Source organism: Gadus morhua, chromosome 13, assembly GCF_902167405.1.
Source record: "Gadus morhua chromosome 13, gadMor3.0, whole genome shotgun sequence".
NCBI classification, from domain to species: Eukaryota; Metazoa; Chordata; class Actinopteri; order Gadiformes; family Gadidae; genus Gadus; species Gadus morhua.
The window spans coordinates 7,838,189-7,855,900 of NC_044060.1; the positions used below are offsets into that span (position 1 = coordinate 7,838,189).

The 17,712-nt window shown below is 43.3% G+C and overlaps 3 protein-coding genes across 6 annotated transcripts in view; all 3 read right to left on the reverse strand.

Annotated features, from left to right (window-relative positions):
- crocc (ciliary rootlet coiled-coil, rootletin) overlaps window positions 1-7,748 on the reverse strand; it is a 27,849-nt gene extending 20,101 nt beyond the window's left edge. The window contains exons 1-13 of one of the 4 annotated variants that reach the window (XM_030375255.1): window positions 7,632-7,748; window positions 5,999-6,125; window positions 5,364-5,506; window positions 4,258-4,440; window positions 3,811-3,894; window positions 3,604-3,686; window positions 3,054-3,219; window positions 2,858-2,964; window positions 2,368-2,583; window positions 1,876-1,966; window positions 1,699-1,785; window positions 790-1,032; window positions 152-351 (exon numbers count right to left, since the gene is read on the reverse strand). In XM_030375255.1, the coding sequence (XP_030231115.1) occupies window positions 152-351; window positions 790-1,032; window positions 1,699-1,785; window positions 1,876-1,966; window positions 2,368-2,583; window positions 2,858-2,964; window positions 3,054-3,219; window positions 3,604-3,686; window positions 3,811-3,894; window positions 4,258-4,440; window positions 5,364-5,498 (1,595 nt within the window). In that variant the 5' untranslated portion in view covers window positions 5,499-5,506; window positions 5,999-6,125; window positions 7,632-7,748. Of the gene's footprint in view, window positions 1-151; window positions 352-789; window positions 1,033-1,698; window positions 1,786-1,875; window positions 1,967-2,367; window positions 2,584-2,857; window positions 2,965-3,053; window positions 3,220-3,603; window positions 3,687-3,810; window positions 3,895-4,257; window positions 4,441-5,363; window positions 5,510-5,998; window positions 6,126-6,446; window positions 6,818-7,631 lie in introns of those variants that run through there. The other 3 variants (XM_030375254.1, XM_030375253.1, XM_030375251.1) reach the window with 3 other exon arrangements.
- A 213-nt stretch (window positions 7,749-7,961) lies between these two features.
- On the reverse strand, window positions 7,962-13,209 carry necap2 (NECAP endocytosis associated 2). The gene is made up of 8 exons (XM_030375313.1): window positions 12,983-13,209; window positions 12,068-12,168; window positions 10,936-11,040; window positions 10,475-10,556; window positions 10,043-10,151; window positions 9,556-9,685; window positions 9,332-9,422; window positions 7,962-9,014 (listed from the first exon to the last, which is right to left on the reverse strand). The coding sequence occupies exons 1-8, from the start codon at window positions 13,075-13,077 to the stop codon at window positions 8,972-8,974; spliced, it is 756 nt and encodes a 251-aa protein (XP_030231173.1). The 5' UTR covers window positions 13,078-13,209; the 3' UTR covers window positions 7,962-8,971.
- Window positions 13,210-13,648: 439 nt separating this feature from the next.
- On the reverse strand, window positions 13,649-17,223 carry LOC115557466 (SUZ domain-containing protein 1). Its single transcript, XM_030375325.1, has 4 exons — window positions 16,959-17,223; window positions 16,402-16,451; window positions 16,034-16,300; window positions 13,649-15,912 (listed from the first exon to the last, which is right to left on the reverse strand). Exons 1-4 carry the CDS (start codon window positions 17,007-17,009, stop codon window positions 15,798-15,800), a joined length of 483 nt encoding a protein of 160 aa, XP_030231185.1. The 5' UTR covers window positions 17,010-17,223; the 3' UTR covers window positions 13,649-15,797.
- Window positions 17,224-17,712: the final 489 nt, after the last annotated feature.

Sequence of the window (17,712 nt, forward strand, 5' to 3'; positions counted from 1 at the left end):
TAAGGAAGAAGATAGGCAGAGGAACAGACTCATATAATAGAGGAACCTTTTGGTTTTTGTATCCTTCAACCCAGCAACACAAAGCTTCAGCAAGCAGCATCTAGGAAGCGACAGGTCCAAAGCAGACCAACCAGGTGGCACCGCCACCTACCTTGCGAGCGCGTCTCTCTCCAGCTTCAGGCGGTCCCTCTCCCTCTGCCCGGTCTCCCTCTCCCTGGTCGCCGTGTCTCTCTCGCCCTGCAGGGCCTGGTTCCTCAGCTCCAGGTCCTTCCGACCGGCCTCGGCGTCGGCCAGCTGCCGGCGGAGCTGCAGGGCCGACGCCTGGGCCGAGGTCAGGCGCCCTCTGGCCTCCTTGGGAACCACAGACAGGAGGCCTGGTGAGGGGAGGGCTGCTTAACTGGGTGTTACTGGTTGATACTGCGGGACTGGGAGTTAATGGATGTTGTCTCATCACATCCGGGGTTGACTAAGTTGAATAAATGCATGAGGCAATGATGCTAGAAATCAATCAGCTGGAGTGGTGGGTTAAACTATTATAGAGGAACTGTAAATATTTTAGAGAAGCCGGTTCAAAGTGAATCAATGTGTTAGAAATCCTCCATCAACCGTCACTGCACAGAGTTTCCATACTGTGGGGGCTCTGTTTCATCTTCAAAAGCAACATTAGAGTCCTGTGATGAGACTGAGGGCGTTGGATCAGCGCGCTGCGAACAATAGAAGAGCCACACACAGGTGCCCCCCCACCCCCCCCCCCTGCAGAGACAAAGGGACCCGGGCCGGGCCTGCTACCTGCAGCTGGAGCTGTCTGCTGGCCGCGGCGGAGCGCAGGGCAGACAGGCCGGCCTCTGGGAGCAGGGTCATGGAGGGGGAGGTGGGGGAGGTGGAGGTGGTGGTGGCAGTGCGGGACGGAGAGGAGGTGCGGCGAGGGGACATGGAGCGGAGAACAGAGGATCCACGGAGCAGAGACAGCAGAATCTCCCCCGAGTTGTCCTGGTCCGCCTCTGAAGAGGACTCCCCCTCTGACAGGACGGACTGCCGGCAACAAGGAGGAACGTTAGGGGTTTGGTTGGGGTCTGATGAGCGTAACCAAGCTTGGATTCAACCAAGGCATGAAACCAAGCTTGGGTACAGATACATCATACATTTTATTATTAGGCCTAAAAAAAAAAAATGTTTTGGTTCCGGTTTCCGACCGACCCTGTCAATTTATGTGCGACCCAAATTATTTTAAAGAAAAAAGAAAAAAGAAAAAAAGGTTTTTCTTTTTTTTTATGCAAACTATAGTTACGTTTTGGTACAGCACCTCTTCATTCTGTACAAGGATGAGCGAATTTTCTCGTTTTTAAATGAAAACAACCTACCTATCATTCGCTGCCGCTGGAAAAAATAAAATAAAAAAGTAAAATAAATTCCCTACCTACCCATGAGCTCAACTAACAACCAACAGGAACCAAACTTTTTTTTTTTTTAGGCCTTATCTTGAATATAAGAGGTAGGGAGACGACCAAATGGTGGCAGTTTGATATTATACCTAAAATTACCATAAACTATTCGTAGATTTTGAATGTGCTTCACATGATATTTAAGTGAGCATTTTTTTATCCAAACTTTCATATATTTTTCATATTTAAACGACGATGGTGATAATATATTCCTCAACGCATTCAGCGTGGCTCATCACTACGAGTACAGCCTCACCTGGGCGATGTCCCGCAGGGTGTCGACCAGCACCTCCGTCTGCGCCCTCATGGTCTGCATGTCTGCCTCGCTGTGGCCAAGCTGCTCCTGGGAACACACGCACAGCGGCAGGTTGAAGCCCGCAGACCCCCCGCGGCCCCCCCCCTGGCAGAGCACCAGGCCGACGGCGCGCCTTACCTCCAGCCTCCGGCTCAGGGCCGCCAGCTCTCGCTCTTTCTCTTCCACCTGAGCTTTGAGTCGCTCCCTCTCTCGCACCGAGTCCGAAAACCTGCGGGATGAACCTCGGTTACTGGGTATGTTACAGCTCACCCACATCAGATGAATATATGTAATATACTTCTCTTTTTTTTTTACTTATATGTGAAATAATTTGAACATCGTTTTTTTGGTTTATTGATTTTTTGTGCTTTTCATTTTGTTTTGAGTTTGGTTGTTATTGATATGTCTGAAATCAATTGAATCAAATCAAATCAAATCTCTACACCTATATCTTCTGAAAGATAGATAGATCTATTTAAAATTAATTAATAATATGTTGTTCAAATCTGTAATTTGAACAACGGATGGACCTTCAAAACCCTTCAAGACACCATGTTTATCGCTACGGTCCACAGAACTGAAGGTCACACCTTCATCACAACCGCTCATCACATCCCTGCCTCCTCTGACCTGATGTTGAGCTGCTCCGTTCTGGTCTGGAGGCCGGTGAACTCGGCCAGCCGCTCTCCGAGCTGCAGCTCCAGCTGGTCCCGCAGCGTCGCGTCGCGCTCCAGGGCCAGGGCGGCGCTGTCCTGCCGGCGGTGCAGCGTGCTGGACAGGCCCGCGCAGGACGCCTGTGTGGCCTGGGAGACCCGGGCCAGCTCGTTACGCATGTCAGACAGGTCCCTGAGGAACACCCCCCCGAGAACGCCACGTTAGGAACTCACAAGGTAGCTGAAAATCTGCCTCTTCTGACATCACAAGTGGGCGTGTCCACCTAGATGTGTGCTGGATAGATCCGTCTACCGGCCTAAGGAGAGGACTGTAGCAAACGATGCTCATCTATCCGTCATACATCGAGGTGGACACTGGACACGCCCGCTTTTATGAATTACTTTTTTGACACAATTCGGAAATTCGTGGCTTTTCTACAACCACGTGTGTCCGCGTGAGCTCTCACCTCTCGGTGTTGCTCTTCAGCTCACAGACGTGCCTCCGGAAGCCGACCACCTGTCGCCATAGCAGCAGCAGGCGACTGTGCTCGCTATTGAAGTAGCTGTGGAAGGACTGGATGGGAGGAGACCCGGTGATTAGACCCAACATCTCCAAACCTAAAAACCCTGCGGAGGCAATCATGCATTTGCGTCCCAACCAACCTCTTCCTCTCTCCTCCAATCAGTCTCCTTTTGGTCCAGTTCCTCCCGGGCCTTGGTCCAATCCGCAGTGAGTCTGCGTATGTCTTGACTGAGGGCCTCGTTGGCCAGCCCCGCCTGCTCTAGCTGCTCCCTCAGCATGGCGTTCACCGAGGACAGGCTGCTGCTCCTGTGACGGCAACGAGGAACGGGTCACCTTCAAGGCCTTCAATTGTTTCATAGCATACATTTCGATAGAGAAGGTCTGAATACCGATGCAGAAGATCTGAATACCAATGCAGAATCTTAAAAGGTACATATTATACCACCAGGTGTGAGTGTGATTAGCCCTGACAAGCCGTGACAAAACGTCTTGTAACGGCTAATCACACTCACACCTGTTGGTATAATATGTCACCTTTAAGGAATTTCCCATCCGGTGGATCAATAAAGTTGTTATCTATCGATCTATCAATCTATCTATCTACAGTCTGCTTAGCGCATGTGAACAGCATGTGAACAGCATGTGAACAGCATGTGAACAGCATGCAATCGCGCGACGACTGTCAAGCACCTCTGATGTTCCTCCTCCAGTCTAATCAAAGCGTCCTCCAGATTGCCGCCGCCGTCATCCTCGTGTTGACCTGAACCGTTGTCCTGCAGCGTGGGAGGGGTCAAAACACACGAGAGGAGGAACGCATTACGAGACGCACCGCTTGGAAGCGGCAGGCGAGCCACGAGGGAGGACAGGTAGAGCGAAGCGGCAGGCGGCTCGACTCACCCTGGAGGCGTGCTGCTCCAGCTCAGCGCTCCTCTCCTGTAACGCGTGCTCCAGATCCCCACACTTCCTCTTGTACTGGAGCACCTGGTACAGGACGAGGATTAGACGTCGGGTGTTCATGGTGGTTTTAAAACGGAAACTTAAAAAAAAGGGGACATATTATACCACCAGGTGTGAGAGTGATTAGCCGGTACAAGCCGTTTTGAAAATCTGCCTCTTCTGACATCACAAGTGGGCGTGTCCACCTAGACGTGCGCTGGATAGATCGGCCTACCAGCCTACCCAGTAGAAAACGTTGCTCATCTATCCAACATACATCTTGGTGGACACGCCCACTTGTGATGTCAGAAAAGGGCGATTTTCAAAACGGCCTGTAACAACTAATTACTCTCACACCTGGTGGTCTAACATGCCACCTTAAAGTGAATATTAGGGGCGTTTTACTACCTTGGCTTGCAGTTTCTGCACCAGCTGCGCCTGCCTCTGCTGGCCCTCCTGATAGGCCGCCAGCTTGCGTTTGTACGCCGCCTGCTCGTCGTCCAGGCGCCGCCGCAGGTCCACGTTCTGCTGCGCCACGCTGCCGCTCTCGCTGCCCGCGTCCCCCGTGTCGAGGCACAGCGCCTGCTCCAGCTGGGGGGTTATGGTGAATCAAAGGGGACATCGATTGCTTTTGTCTTGATTTTCTGATTAATTTGACCGGTTTCGAATACGATATTTACAGATTTTCCATTTTATTAATAAAGCTGTTGAAACCATTTTTAAACCTGTTCTATAACTATATCATATAACTATTATTACTATAACTTCTTAATAAGTCATCCGACTACCCCGTCTAAAATAAAAAACTGAAAACAACTAACCTAGATTCCTGTACTTCAACTGCAATATTACCTGCATGGCCATATTTGGGTTTGAAGGTATCTTTTGAACCACAAAGTGGCCCCTCAGGCCTCTGTTGTTTCCTGATCTAATGTGTGTATCCAAACCAAACACTTGTGACCCTTCATAGTTTTTCAAGGGTAAACTATTAAGGGTAAACGATTTTCATCAAATGCACCAACATATCCAACCATTTTATTCCTAGTAAAATGGTATCTTGGATTTCCTCAATCCCATTGCAGTGTAAAAGGGACTCGTCCCATGCTTTCATACACAGTGAGCAGGCTGCACCTAGTAATGCTTCATCGACATGCAATGACCACCCACCAAACCCCTTCTCTCCCCACTTCAGACCCCCTGTTTACAATCACCCAGGGTAACCGCTGCCATGACAACATGCCACTTCAGTCCATTCCAGACCCCTGTATCCAAGGAGACCAGAAATGTCTCATGAACAGACAAAGAGACGACGTAAAAAAGACCGGAAAAAGGTCTGTGGCGGGGTCTGCAGCTAGTCGTGTTACTTAAAATGTCCATTTAACTGCATACCTAGCAGCGAAACGTAAAGAACGCAGCACTCAGAAAACGGGTAACGATACAGGCCCCCGTTAACAGCCCCCCCCCCCCCCCCTCCGTAAGACCTGTGTGGTCTGCGTCCGGCTGCCCTGTCTTACCCGCTCGCTTATGGCGCCATACTTGATGGCGAGCTCGTCGCGGTCGGCCCTGCTGTTGGCCAACAGGTCCTCCACCCGGCCCAGCTCCGCCTGCAGCACCCGGTTCTCCTCCTGCAGGGACATGACGGAGGACATCGCTCCTGCTGCTGAGACAGAGAGACAGAGAGAGAGAGAGAGAGAGGGGGGGGGGGAGAGAGAGAGAGAGAGAGAGAGAGAGACAGAGAGATAGAGAAAGAGCGAGAGACACACAGAGAGAGAGAGAGAGAGAGAGAGAGAGAGAGAGAGAGAGAGAGAGAGAGAGAGAGAGAGAGAGAGAGAGAGAGAGAGAGAGACAGAGAGAGAGAGAGAGACAGAAACAGACAGAGAGAGACAGAGAGAGTCAGAGACACAGAGAGAGAGACAGACAAACAGACAGAGAGACAAACAGACAGAGAGAGTGAGAGAGATAGAGAAAGAGCGAGAGACACAGAGAGAGAGAGAGAGAGAGAGAGAGAGAGAGAGAGAGAGAGAGAGAGAGAGAGAGAGAGAGAGAGAGAGAGAGAGAGAGAGAGAGAGAGAGAGAGGTGTAAGACAGGGATGATGATAGTGAGGGTGATGATGATGATGATGATGATGATGATGATGATGACACTCACAGCCCTCGCTGAGGTTCTTGGTGACGATTTCTCGGACGCGAGCGGGCAGACATGTAGCGAGGGCGTCTGGGGAGGGCCCTCGCACCGTCAGCCTCTTCTCCTCGGAGAGAACGCTCTCCTCCAGTCGCTAAAACAACAGATTCATTCAGACGACTTTGAGCATTAAAACAGTGATATTCATGCTTTTCGGGGATAAGAGAGTTCCTCTTACACTTGATATAAATACGTATACTGGGTCAAATAAAAAGTTTAACAAACTACAAGACATAAAATAAGGTATTTAAAAAAGGTTTGAAAAAAATCTGGGCAAAACTCCCTAAAAACACAAACCCACTTTGTGCAAGCTAATATGTATGCACAGCATAAACCTGCAAACTGATTAGTAATAAATCTTACACTATATGTTGTAGCAGCTCAAAAATAAGGGAAAATGCCTGGGATACATCACCTGTATTACAGAAACTAATTTGGAATCCGCGTCCGAATTGTCCGTGGAGCTCATTGTAGACAATATCACCTGGGTCTGAACCGCCGGCTATCTAATAGGATTAGACTCCAACCAACTGCTGAACATCGCGTGCTTTAGCTGTTTGATTCTTATCTGTGAGAATCCAGATTAGGTCTAATAATGTAGATGTTAGAGCCCATAAAGTTGGTACGTCTCTAAGGTAACTGTGGACGCACAGAGACCTCCCTACGCCGGTCCGCTTTCCCCACGACTGGCAGGCAGAGATTGAGGAAGGCAGGATTATCAGGTTTAAAGACGCACTACTCCCACCCACTCGGGCTCGTCCCACACACACTTTCTGATGTACACAAAGATAGGAGGAGAGGATGTGCGTATCGAAAAAATAAATAAATGTGAATGCACGCCCACCACAAATGCCGTCGCATCAAATTGCTCAAGGCTTTTAATTAAAATGATTTATTTACGTATTATTTAGTATTGATAAACATAAGAGTTATATTGTTTGGTCGTCTTTCTGAATTGTTTTATTCATAAAGTTTACTTTTAACCCTTGAGTGCGTGTAAATATCAGTTTTAGGCGGGGGGCACACCACCAGGAACCACCATGCACCACAGTCTTTTGATATTGACAAATAGGCTACGTTCCCAGTTTACGCACTGTTCGACTTTTGGATATCAATTCCAGACATGGATCCAGTGCACTTCAACCACCTTATTACTATGATGATGATGTTGTCTTTTGCATCTAGTGGTGAAATATTGCCATAGTAGCAGCCGGGCGAAACGGAAACCGTCTTCAACAACTCAGCGAATATAAATGGCAATACATTATGACATTGTTTTTGTAAGCGTTAAGTAGCTATTGTGATACTATCTAACATAATATGCATGTAACAAGAAAGGACGCTCAATAAAATGTCTAAAACATCGAACCCGGCTCTGCTAAGTTTGAGCATCGTCGCAGGGAGGAGGCGCTGTCCTGCAGCATCCAGCTCAGCCCTAAGGATGGCGATTCATTCGGCCAGGCTATTCGCTTTAACAATGAATACATTTTCAAACACTGCAGGATTGCTTTGAAAGGCTAGTACTAAAAACCTGACAACCTACGAAATAGCTTCATAGCAATACAACTACCTCGCAATGAATCTCGTAAATATATGTTACCTCAAATCAAAGCCAGCCAGCTGCACATGGCTTTGCTTCACTCTTTGAGGTTTCCTGGAGTTAGTTAGAGGCGATGAAACTAAAGTGGGAAGTTGAAGACATACGCCGTAGCGGATCTTCCACATGCCCTGTTCCGGGGAGGGACTTCCTTTACGCGGAATCATCTTGAGGAACTGCACCGTTATACTGCTATACTGTCTTGAGTCAATCAACCCCCACGGCGATGAATCTCAGTTAGCGGGGTTATAAACAAGTAGATACACCACACTAAAGATGGCTGATGATGGTCTATTCCCAACCCCTTTAAAGGCAAAAAGAAAACAATACACAAAAACTCCCCATATATGTTTATTTACAAGACAAGTTTTTCGTTGTATTCATTTTAAAGTAAGGCACTCATGAAAATATTGATTTCAAATTATGATCACGAATCAGAAAGATTCTCATTTAAAAAGGCACCTTGGTAGATTTGAAGTAGGCCTACTGAAGATGTTAGGCAAGACATTGATGTTAGCATAAAAGTTCATAGTTTTCCAAACAATAAAATCATTGATTTTTTTTAACACATTCATGAAAGAAAGAAAAATGCATGAAAGGCATGAGAACTATTTTTTTTCCAAATGTCTCAATCTTAATTTCAAAATATTCCTTCATAAACATTCAGGAATTACGAATACGACGAACCAGAAGAGAAAATATGCAAACATAAACGAGGAAGGATAAAAAAAAAAAAACATTTTCCCCACATGCCTAAAACTGTCCTTATGAGAGGTTGTGCTTGATCTGAAAATGAAGCTGATAAAACAGGAAAAACAGTCCGTAAAATGGATAAATATTTAGCGTAGTTCAGATGGAGCAGAGCAACACACTTGATTAAACATAGAAGGCTTTTTAATGTGTTTTTTAGTGTGACAAGACAACTATGTTTCTCTTCAAACCTCCACATCCAATACACCCACCTGTCCAACAGAGAGCATACTCATGCACTGGTTTTTACACCGTTGGGAGGGCCAACAACGTCCAGATTAGTTATGTGACTGGATTCAAAAAAGGTCTTGAGATTCCCATTGCATAGCCCATCAAAAAGGATACAATAAAAACGTTATGGTTTTCTCTACTGGAAACGGTGTAGTCAAAGGAGTCGGGGTGTTCTCACAACAATCAGTTGCTCCATTAAGAGCAAGTGCTGCAAACCAGACTGGCTGGTTTTTTAAACATTTCTCTTGGTCTTTTGCCACAATCCTTTTGTCCATGGAATGTACGGAGAGAGAGAGAGAGAGAGAGAGGGGGGGAGAGAGGGAGGGAGAGAGAGTTTGTTTTTTTTGGTTTTCCGGAGTTTTTTAAAACTGCACCCATCCAGATTGTTGTGTATCGTTACTGGGGCTGTTAAAACAAGAGGAAATATGTCAATGGAGCGAACAATATACCAATCATGAATACACCAATGACAAAAGGAAACCCCCAAATAGACCTAGTCCAGTGACTGAGTCCCTTTTCTGCCCACGTTTTCTTTTTAGATGTACATCTCCCTGTTTATCCAGTTCTATTTTTACATACATTTATAATAATCTGTTAAAACTCAGATTGTATTTAATTTAATTTTATTCTATTTTAAAACACAGAAAATACAGAGTATGTCACACAAACATTTCAATGCCTATCCTGTATGAGTATGTGACAAAAGAAAACCGTTAAGTTACCTGGAGCCTGCCGGCGCCGATGTGAAGTCTCCCCAGATGTCCGGCGTGGGCTGGGCCGCGGGGGCCCCGGGGCCGAGGTCCAACAGGGAGGCTGGGGTCCGGAGAGAGAAACACAACAACATCCCATGTCAAACACAACCCTGGAGCTGGAGCCGCAGGCGCCATCGCCTCACGACGAGAGACAAGAAATAACACCACCGAAGAAGACCAAAGTGGTAGCTCACGCATCACGGTGTTGGGGGGCGTGAGCGGGGGGCTCTGCGGAGACCCAATCTTGGCCCCTCCCGGTGGAGGGGGCAGGAGGCCCCCTGGCATGGCTCGTGATTTGGCCCCGCCCGCCTTCGTTTTGACGTTCTGGAAGAAGGAAAGCCAAAACATATTTTTTTTTTTTAGCAAAATTGACATTTTGACTATGACCTCTTTTTTTCCTGAGGTAAAAACCTCAACCTGAAGGTCATCATTTAGTTTTTTCTTATTCTCTGCAATATTTCACTGTGGGGGTGACATTTAGGGATGGGCACCGCGAGACTCGGTTATAAAACAGGCCCTGGGCTGAATTATTAAAGACCGTAGAATCGATAAGCAACGACGTACCACGGAGGCGAGACAAAAATTGCCATTAGGTATACAACTATAGCACCTATAATATGTCACTCTTCCCGTATCGATACCTCTATACCTAAATAATACTGCTTAGGCCTAAGTGCTCACCCCGATGCTGATCTTAATGGTCTGCCCGTCTTTGAAGCCAAGGTCCAGCGGGGGGGCCACACTCTGGTTTGCTTCTTGTTTTGCGAGCTCACTCTCCTGTTTTACCCATCTGTACAGGAAACACAGAGTTGTTGGTGGGCAGGACTCACCGTCATCCTATTGCATAGGATGATCCAGTTGGCTTACGTTGGTTGAATGGTTTTCCTTTAAATGGTCGTAAACACTGATAGATCATTCCTTCTACAAGTTCAACGGCAAATATTCAGGCACGCATTTCCGGTAAATATATGTGGTGTTAAGGTGATAAACAAGATTTTAATCTTTCCAAATAAAATGTGTAATCATATGCAGTGATGCCGCTTATTCAGGTACAGAGGTACAAACAGGTCATAAAAGTAGAAATGGAGGAACTGTGTGTCAAGTGCAACTCACTTGAAATGGTCCTGTAAGGCCACATTGAAATCAAAGGAGTCTCCACGGTCAGCAAACCCCAGACCGATGAATGCGTGGCGTCCTGTAGTCAGCAACAGGACGAGGATGCAATCACAATTGTTATAGGAATGTAAAGAATGTTTTCAATGCCATTTAGGACTCAGGGCCTTCAATATTAGGCATTGGGTTATTCATGGAACCGAACCCTAAATACATCCAAGGATACCTATACTGTGTGTTTTTTTTTATTTGCATCATGTTTTGGATGTGCACCATGACAAGTTTTCACCACGACGTCATGATTTATAAATATCTTGTAACTGCGCCGCAATATCCTCTTTAGGCTAAGGATCAAGATTACACAGATAGTCACGTCTGAAGTTCCTTTAACACATGAATCATATACCACTACATCTACGTAAAAACCTAACCAACTGTCAATTGATATTGAAATGCCGTACCGTTGTCATCCTGTATCTGCATCACAAAATATCTGCTGGAGTCTGTGACGGCTTCCACAACACATCCTGGGTACTGGTCCATTTGGGCTTGGGCAAAGAGCTCTCCTGTAAACCACAAGTCAAGGCCCATGCATCATTAGAAGACGAACTGAATACCTTTTTTTTTTTAATGCATTTTCTGCAATAACACAATATTCCCTTGGCCTTGCCGGTAATGTGTAGACTAACCGCATAGCGGCAGGTGGCGCTACAAGGTGCAGAACTATAATCTACTGTTTAGAAACAGCGTTTGCGAATCTCCCCATTTCTGCTGAATAAAGGAGATCTACTTCCTACTTTCCTGAAGCAGGAGTTGTACATTTGCATGCATAAGCACAAACCAGTCATGACCCAAAATGTAACAATCAGAAATGTGAAGAGATGCAATTTCTTGCTTTTTCTAAAATTATGTTTGGAAATAAGCCGGGGGTTGGGGGCAACATATGAAAACACTTCAGCATTTACCACAGGATTTTAGAAAACTGTGGTGGAGTTGCACCCTAAATCTTCACGGAGGATCCAGGAGAAAAGCTCGGGAATTTTGAGAATTGAACCCAAGAATCTTGCTAAAAACTTTGTTTATAGTAACAGCAAACATGCTTGCTTCATTTTGAAGTGGTGACGAGACTAGCTGCGGCCACAGTTAAGTATATAACATAAAAATGGTTTAATCCAGATGTAAATACATAACAACCCACTTCATGAAGGAACGCAGGCTGCAAATAGTGGAAGGTAAATATAGCCACTTAAAAAAGATCATGGGCCCTAATTATATGTTTGGGCCTGTAGTCAGACATGTTGTGTACTACAAAGATCTTAAAAAATAAAGTAGAGTGTTTGGTATAGTAATAAAAAACAGTGTTTGTCCCACGTTTTATATATATATTTATTTATTTTATGTAAATATATGGACTCATGAAACCTTTTATTAAAACATTCTCTAATAGCAGGTGTATGTGAATGTGACCTACCATTTAAGCACAGACCGTGGCAGAAGGCATGGTGCCGGCTTCAGAAATGGTGAATATAATGACACCTTGCATTCAGTGGTCAACTGAGTGAAACCATACCATGGCATGCAGCCTGTGTTTACCTGAGTTTTTGTCTTCCAACTTGATGAACGCCACCTTGCCCTTTGAGATTATTTTCATCCTGCCAGTCCATGCCGGCTCGTCTAGCTTCCAGTCTGCCGCCCTGGTAAACATAACAGTACACTGTGATGGTCATTCACAGAACCGTTGTATTGCTTCCCCGTGGATGACCCGTCTTTTCTACACCCAGATGATGTAGAGCTTGGGAAATAATAGTTAGTTACACATGCTTAGCAGACTAAAACAGTTATAGTGGCTTGGATATCAAGAGATTTGAGGTAGTATATGTTGCGTTTTGCAATTTGCATATCTACACCAATAAATTCCCTGGATTGTTTACAACTTTTGGCGGTGGCCCTGACCAATTTTTAAGTTACTCCTGTTGTAACATCGGATGTTTCTCCACATAGACAAGTCATGACATTCATTTTAAACAATATTTACCATCTGTAAAAGATGCAATGGAATATTTTGTTGTCCAGATTTCTCCGGTCAACCCATAAAATAATGAGATAACAAGACAATATCTAGGACAGATTGTTCTTGAAAAACACCTACACTATGGATTGTTATTTAAACAAAAAACGTTCTTGTTTCAAATCCTTTCACATGAACATCAGACGTTCTGTGTATGCACGATTCCTTATGTTGTGAAACCTGGCCAGCAGGTATACAGACAACCCGCTGTTTTGAGGATCAATGTATGCATGTGACCGACCTGAAAGTATCAAACACAATATGGTTTTAGCAGAATAGAAAGTCCGATCATTTCCTCACTTGTGTGTACGTATTATATTCGGACAGCTAAGCAATGCTAGCCAAATTAGCCAAATGATCGACACTTCTTCGACCCATATCCTTGTCAGCTCAACTAACAGTAGAAGCCCAGTTACTCTCCACAAACTCGACATGCTTACCGATATCCGCGGTTAGAGGCACGGGGCGGAATGCGGTATACGTGCACTTCTGGCTTTACACAGATGACAGATTCATAACCGCTGTCTTCTGCCATTTTGTCAGGTTTTACAAAGTAAACTTAGAAAATTCAATGGACAACCAGTGGCGGCTTGAAATTAGACAGAAGTCAGACAAATCCGATGTGGGGTTGTGTTTATCTACACAGCGCCTCTGATGGCGAGGATGGTTCACGCGTCACCATTTTGCACAACAGTTGTCCAACCCACTTTTCATTTGATACTGGCCCACAAACTGTTTTCGCTTAGGTTTTTTGCTACGGTCAGATGAATTATATATTTATATGTAACTTGAATTCAGTTTCAAAGCTGTGGTCAAACTTTGCACATTAAATGTACAAAGTACTGAATTGACCAGCATACCCTAGATTGAAATAGATCTTGCACAATAAATATCAATTCTGATAATAATGGGAACAACACCAACAGATAACCTGAGGCTTCCAAGTTATACATTGCTGCGTGGTGTGTTGAATTTCGAATCGTGATGCTTTCTACAGGGCTATAATGTCTGTCTACTACCAATTATGGTAGGCAAATACCAAAAAACTGTATGTACATAAACCATAACAAACAATTTAACAAAAAATAAGAACAAAAATGCATTGCTTCATGTTCACCGTCTTTATTAAAGGGTAATTGTGAATTTAAGACATTTTTCAGGTTTCAAAAGGACAAGCAAATTAAAACAAAGTTATAGCTGAATTTAATACTGGGTATGATTAAAAAAAAAAAAAATCCAAAATGAATGCTAATGTTGGAGCATAAGAGCTTAAATAGCAGGTGCCTCAACCTCATTTTTTGATCTGAAAATAATACAACCAAGACTTGCATCTTCTTACAAAACCCACATTGTTCTGACCATATCATCACCATGCCATACCAGTAAGTGGTAGATTGCTTACGTGCAGTATGAATCATAGTCTGGACCTCTTTTGTATTGTCATGATCCTGTATGCTTGTCAGAACCCAAGGTTGGGAAACACTTTGTTAGAGCATATAGAGCAAGCCAACTTTGTCAATACTTTAAATTGAGAATCCTTTCATCTTGGGCCTTACATACAAACATAACAAATTCTATCCAATTTTGGCTAACTAATTAAGACACGTTTCATTGTATGTTAAACTATTTCAGAGCTAGACAGGTTGACAGTTTTACATGAGGCAAAATACATAGATTTTAATCTGTATCGTAAAACAACCTCCAGCAAAGAAAGACATTTTGAATACGCCATTGAACGGGGAAATTCAAATGAATGGTAAAATTATGGTAGCATGTATTTTAGACTATGGGCAGACTTTGTGGCTAATGGTTAATTCCTCCAGAATTTCTTAGGTTTTAGATCAGCCAAAGAGCTTGTAGAATACTTTCTCCCAAAAGAAATGTTCCTCTCCTGTGTCAAGTCCAACCATGCATCATTATTTAAATAAAGCCCCAAGGAAATTATGCTGAAAAACCTGGCATGGTGTTGATGATTTGTAAAACAAGTAATACAAATGTGTGGAAGGAAATTATCTTAAGAATATCTTACTAAAACCTATGAATATATTTAGAAATCAGCCATGATCCCGCTAAATAGTGTCATGGTTTAGTGTATCGTTTATCTTTTTTAGGTGTATTTTTAATTTGTATTTGGTCATTTCTCTGCTATAGATTAGACACTAACACATAGTGTTTACATCTTTAAGTTCTTCAATCTTACTACTAAAGAAAGAGGATTTTTCTAAGCTGTGTCACTATACTTGACCTAAATAAACATAGGACATTTCAAATTCATAAAATGGATAGTTTCAATGTAGATTTATATTTGTTGAAATACCTTCTCAAATGTGTCAAAATTCTTATGAGAAAGCAGATTGTAATGTTATTTTTCTTTCTTTGACATAAACAATGTTCTTGAACATAATATTTAAAAGAAAAATGGAGACCAAAAAAATACAACTGAAATGGCCAATAAAAACTAACTAATAAATAATAAAAAAACAAATGTAAAAAGGTATGCAGGCAATAGGGAAAATAATTATTGCTTTACAAACCAAGACTTACTCCTATTTTATAACTCACTTATACAATCTTTGGCCAAAGACTACTTTTCCACCAGGTACCGCTTTACTGGAATTCGTTTGTGAAATCTGCTGGTTGTCCATAGTGATTTCTTGACACTTTACAAAAACAAATCTGAACTAGAACTCTCTTTTCATAACTTTCCAATTAACTATCCAGTCGCTTTTAAACGAAAACCAAGGCAAAGGGCCAGAAATGGCAAGTTGGTCCCTGGTAGATATGTCACAAACCTCCAGCAGATTATTTTTCTTTCCTTATCCTCTCTTGGCCAATACAAACCTGTTGTCCTGGCTCATAGCCAGCCCACGAGAGTGGCACGTCCTTGGCCAGCTCAATAGTTACATCATGGGGAATATCACAGTGTGTGGGGACCTGAGGAATTATTCTTATCCCAGCATAGAACCGCAGGGGCTTCTGATTGCAGGAAAATCTATACCAGCCCCTTTCACAGTTCCACACGGGGAAAAGACAAGGCAAAAGGCAAGGTGCATGGCAGTCAACAGAGTGTAGAGGGGCGGAACGGTTCATATTTTGGTCTCATCTTCATGTGTTCATCCATCAGTGTGTAATCCATCCCACCACTCCCTGTGTCATACACAATGCCGCCCACACACCTGGTTCGATATCCACTCTAGATGGCCATTCAGGGGGAGGAAAATGGCAGATTTCATTGGATGGGCAGCCTGTTCTTATTTATCTGCAGAAGCGGAAGCCGGAAGTACCGTCCGGCCCGGAGGGTTGACGGATCACATGAGCGTTTGGACAGACTGGTTCTGCTGGTGGCTGCTGACCACTAACTCGAGCATGCCTTTAATGTATTGAGAGAAAGGTATTGTTAGCGCCTAGATACTTTCCTATTGATTCATTTCTGTTCATATTCTAGAATGATTGATTTAAGTGACATTGGGATACAGGTGGGTTTCTCTCACCTGTCTTGAGATGGTTTTTCCTGGGGGGCGTCTTCAGAGCTTGCACTCCCCAGAATCCTCCTCCTGGCCTCTGCATACTCAGCTTCTCGCTGGGCGAGAGACTTCATCTGCTGTGAGGGTCGAGAGGATGAAGGATTTCCCATCATGCCGTTGTTTGAAGGACGCTTGAGAATGCGGATTTGTGGTGGAGGTGCTGCAGGTAGCGAGTCGTCCTGGATTACAACACCAGTACGCACGACTGAGCTTCCTGAACTCAAGCTGGATTTCCTAATCAAAAAAAGGAAAAATATGTTAACAAAAGACGACGTGACTGAAAAATGTACATTGACCACTTTTGATTTTGTTCAACATCTATTTTAATTACTTACTTTGCTTCTCGACTTATTTTCAGCTTTGCCTCGAGTCTTCTCTCTATTTCCTGAAAAGATAAACAAAGAATATAAGAACTGTAAGGCTCCGTACCATATGATCATAATTTGCTAGGTCGATATTCTTTCGCATAAATTCTGTGAGATGTAATATAATTCATAAGACAAAAATTAATAAAGCTGAATGTGTTCCGTTTGTAAATCAAAACGCCAAGTAAAATTGAATATCAACAACAATAAGAACACCATATGATAAAAGCCTTATATGGTTGACGACAAGGTGGGTAAGATTTGTATTATTATTAATTACCTATGCAGGCAATTAAAAAAAAAGAAGTGAATTTCGTCCGATATCAAGGCTGTGCGATTCAGTGTGGACGCGGCCTGCAGAGCCGCAGACAGATAGATCCAGGCTCATCGCTGTTCTCAAAACAACATACTTTTAAAAAATCAAGGCTCCGACTCTCCGACCTACTAGTAGAGGAAGCTATGCAATGATCGGACCTGTGTCGATTAACGTAAGACTACAATCTCGTAAAGACCAAAGTCTTCCATACCCCGCTGTCCGCCGCTTCTTCCCAGCTATCTGCAATCTCTTCATCGTCCATGTTTATAGATCCCGACAGCTCCGTCTTCTTTAGTTTATGCGGAATCGTGTCCAGGCTGATGTGGCCGCAAAATCTAAATTCAATTTGCTGTATTTTAACTAATTTTTATCCATTTTTTAAGTTGTAATTGATATTGTAAGCGTATTCTAAAATGTTCTGTGTGTGTTATTGTCTTGCTACCAATCAGGGAATCCTCAATTCTTCCTCTATAAATTAGAAAAATCCATTATAGGTAACATCGCAATAAGTGGACTTGGGCGCTCCTAGTGGTAGTTCTAAGAACAACGCTGTCGCAAATAGATACCGACCTATTTATTCATAAGGTCGGCCAGAAGGTGATCGATCCATGGATATATGTAACATAAATAAAAAATATATATATCAAATTATGGGCATTATATATATATAATGTAATATACATAATATAATTATCTGGAAATGTTTTTTTTTAATGGAGAATCAAATGTATTAATGGAATTGTTATATTTAATAAACAAATCACTTCACAGCATTTGGTTTTCGTGAAATAAAATAGCTGAAACGATAAATAGATATGAAAGTATACAGCAATATATATATATATATATATATATATATATATATATATATATATATATATATATATATATATATATATATATATATATATATATATTGCTGTATAACTTGCCTTTTTGTTCCATATAAAGATGCCTCCTTAAAA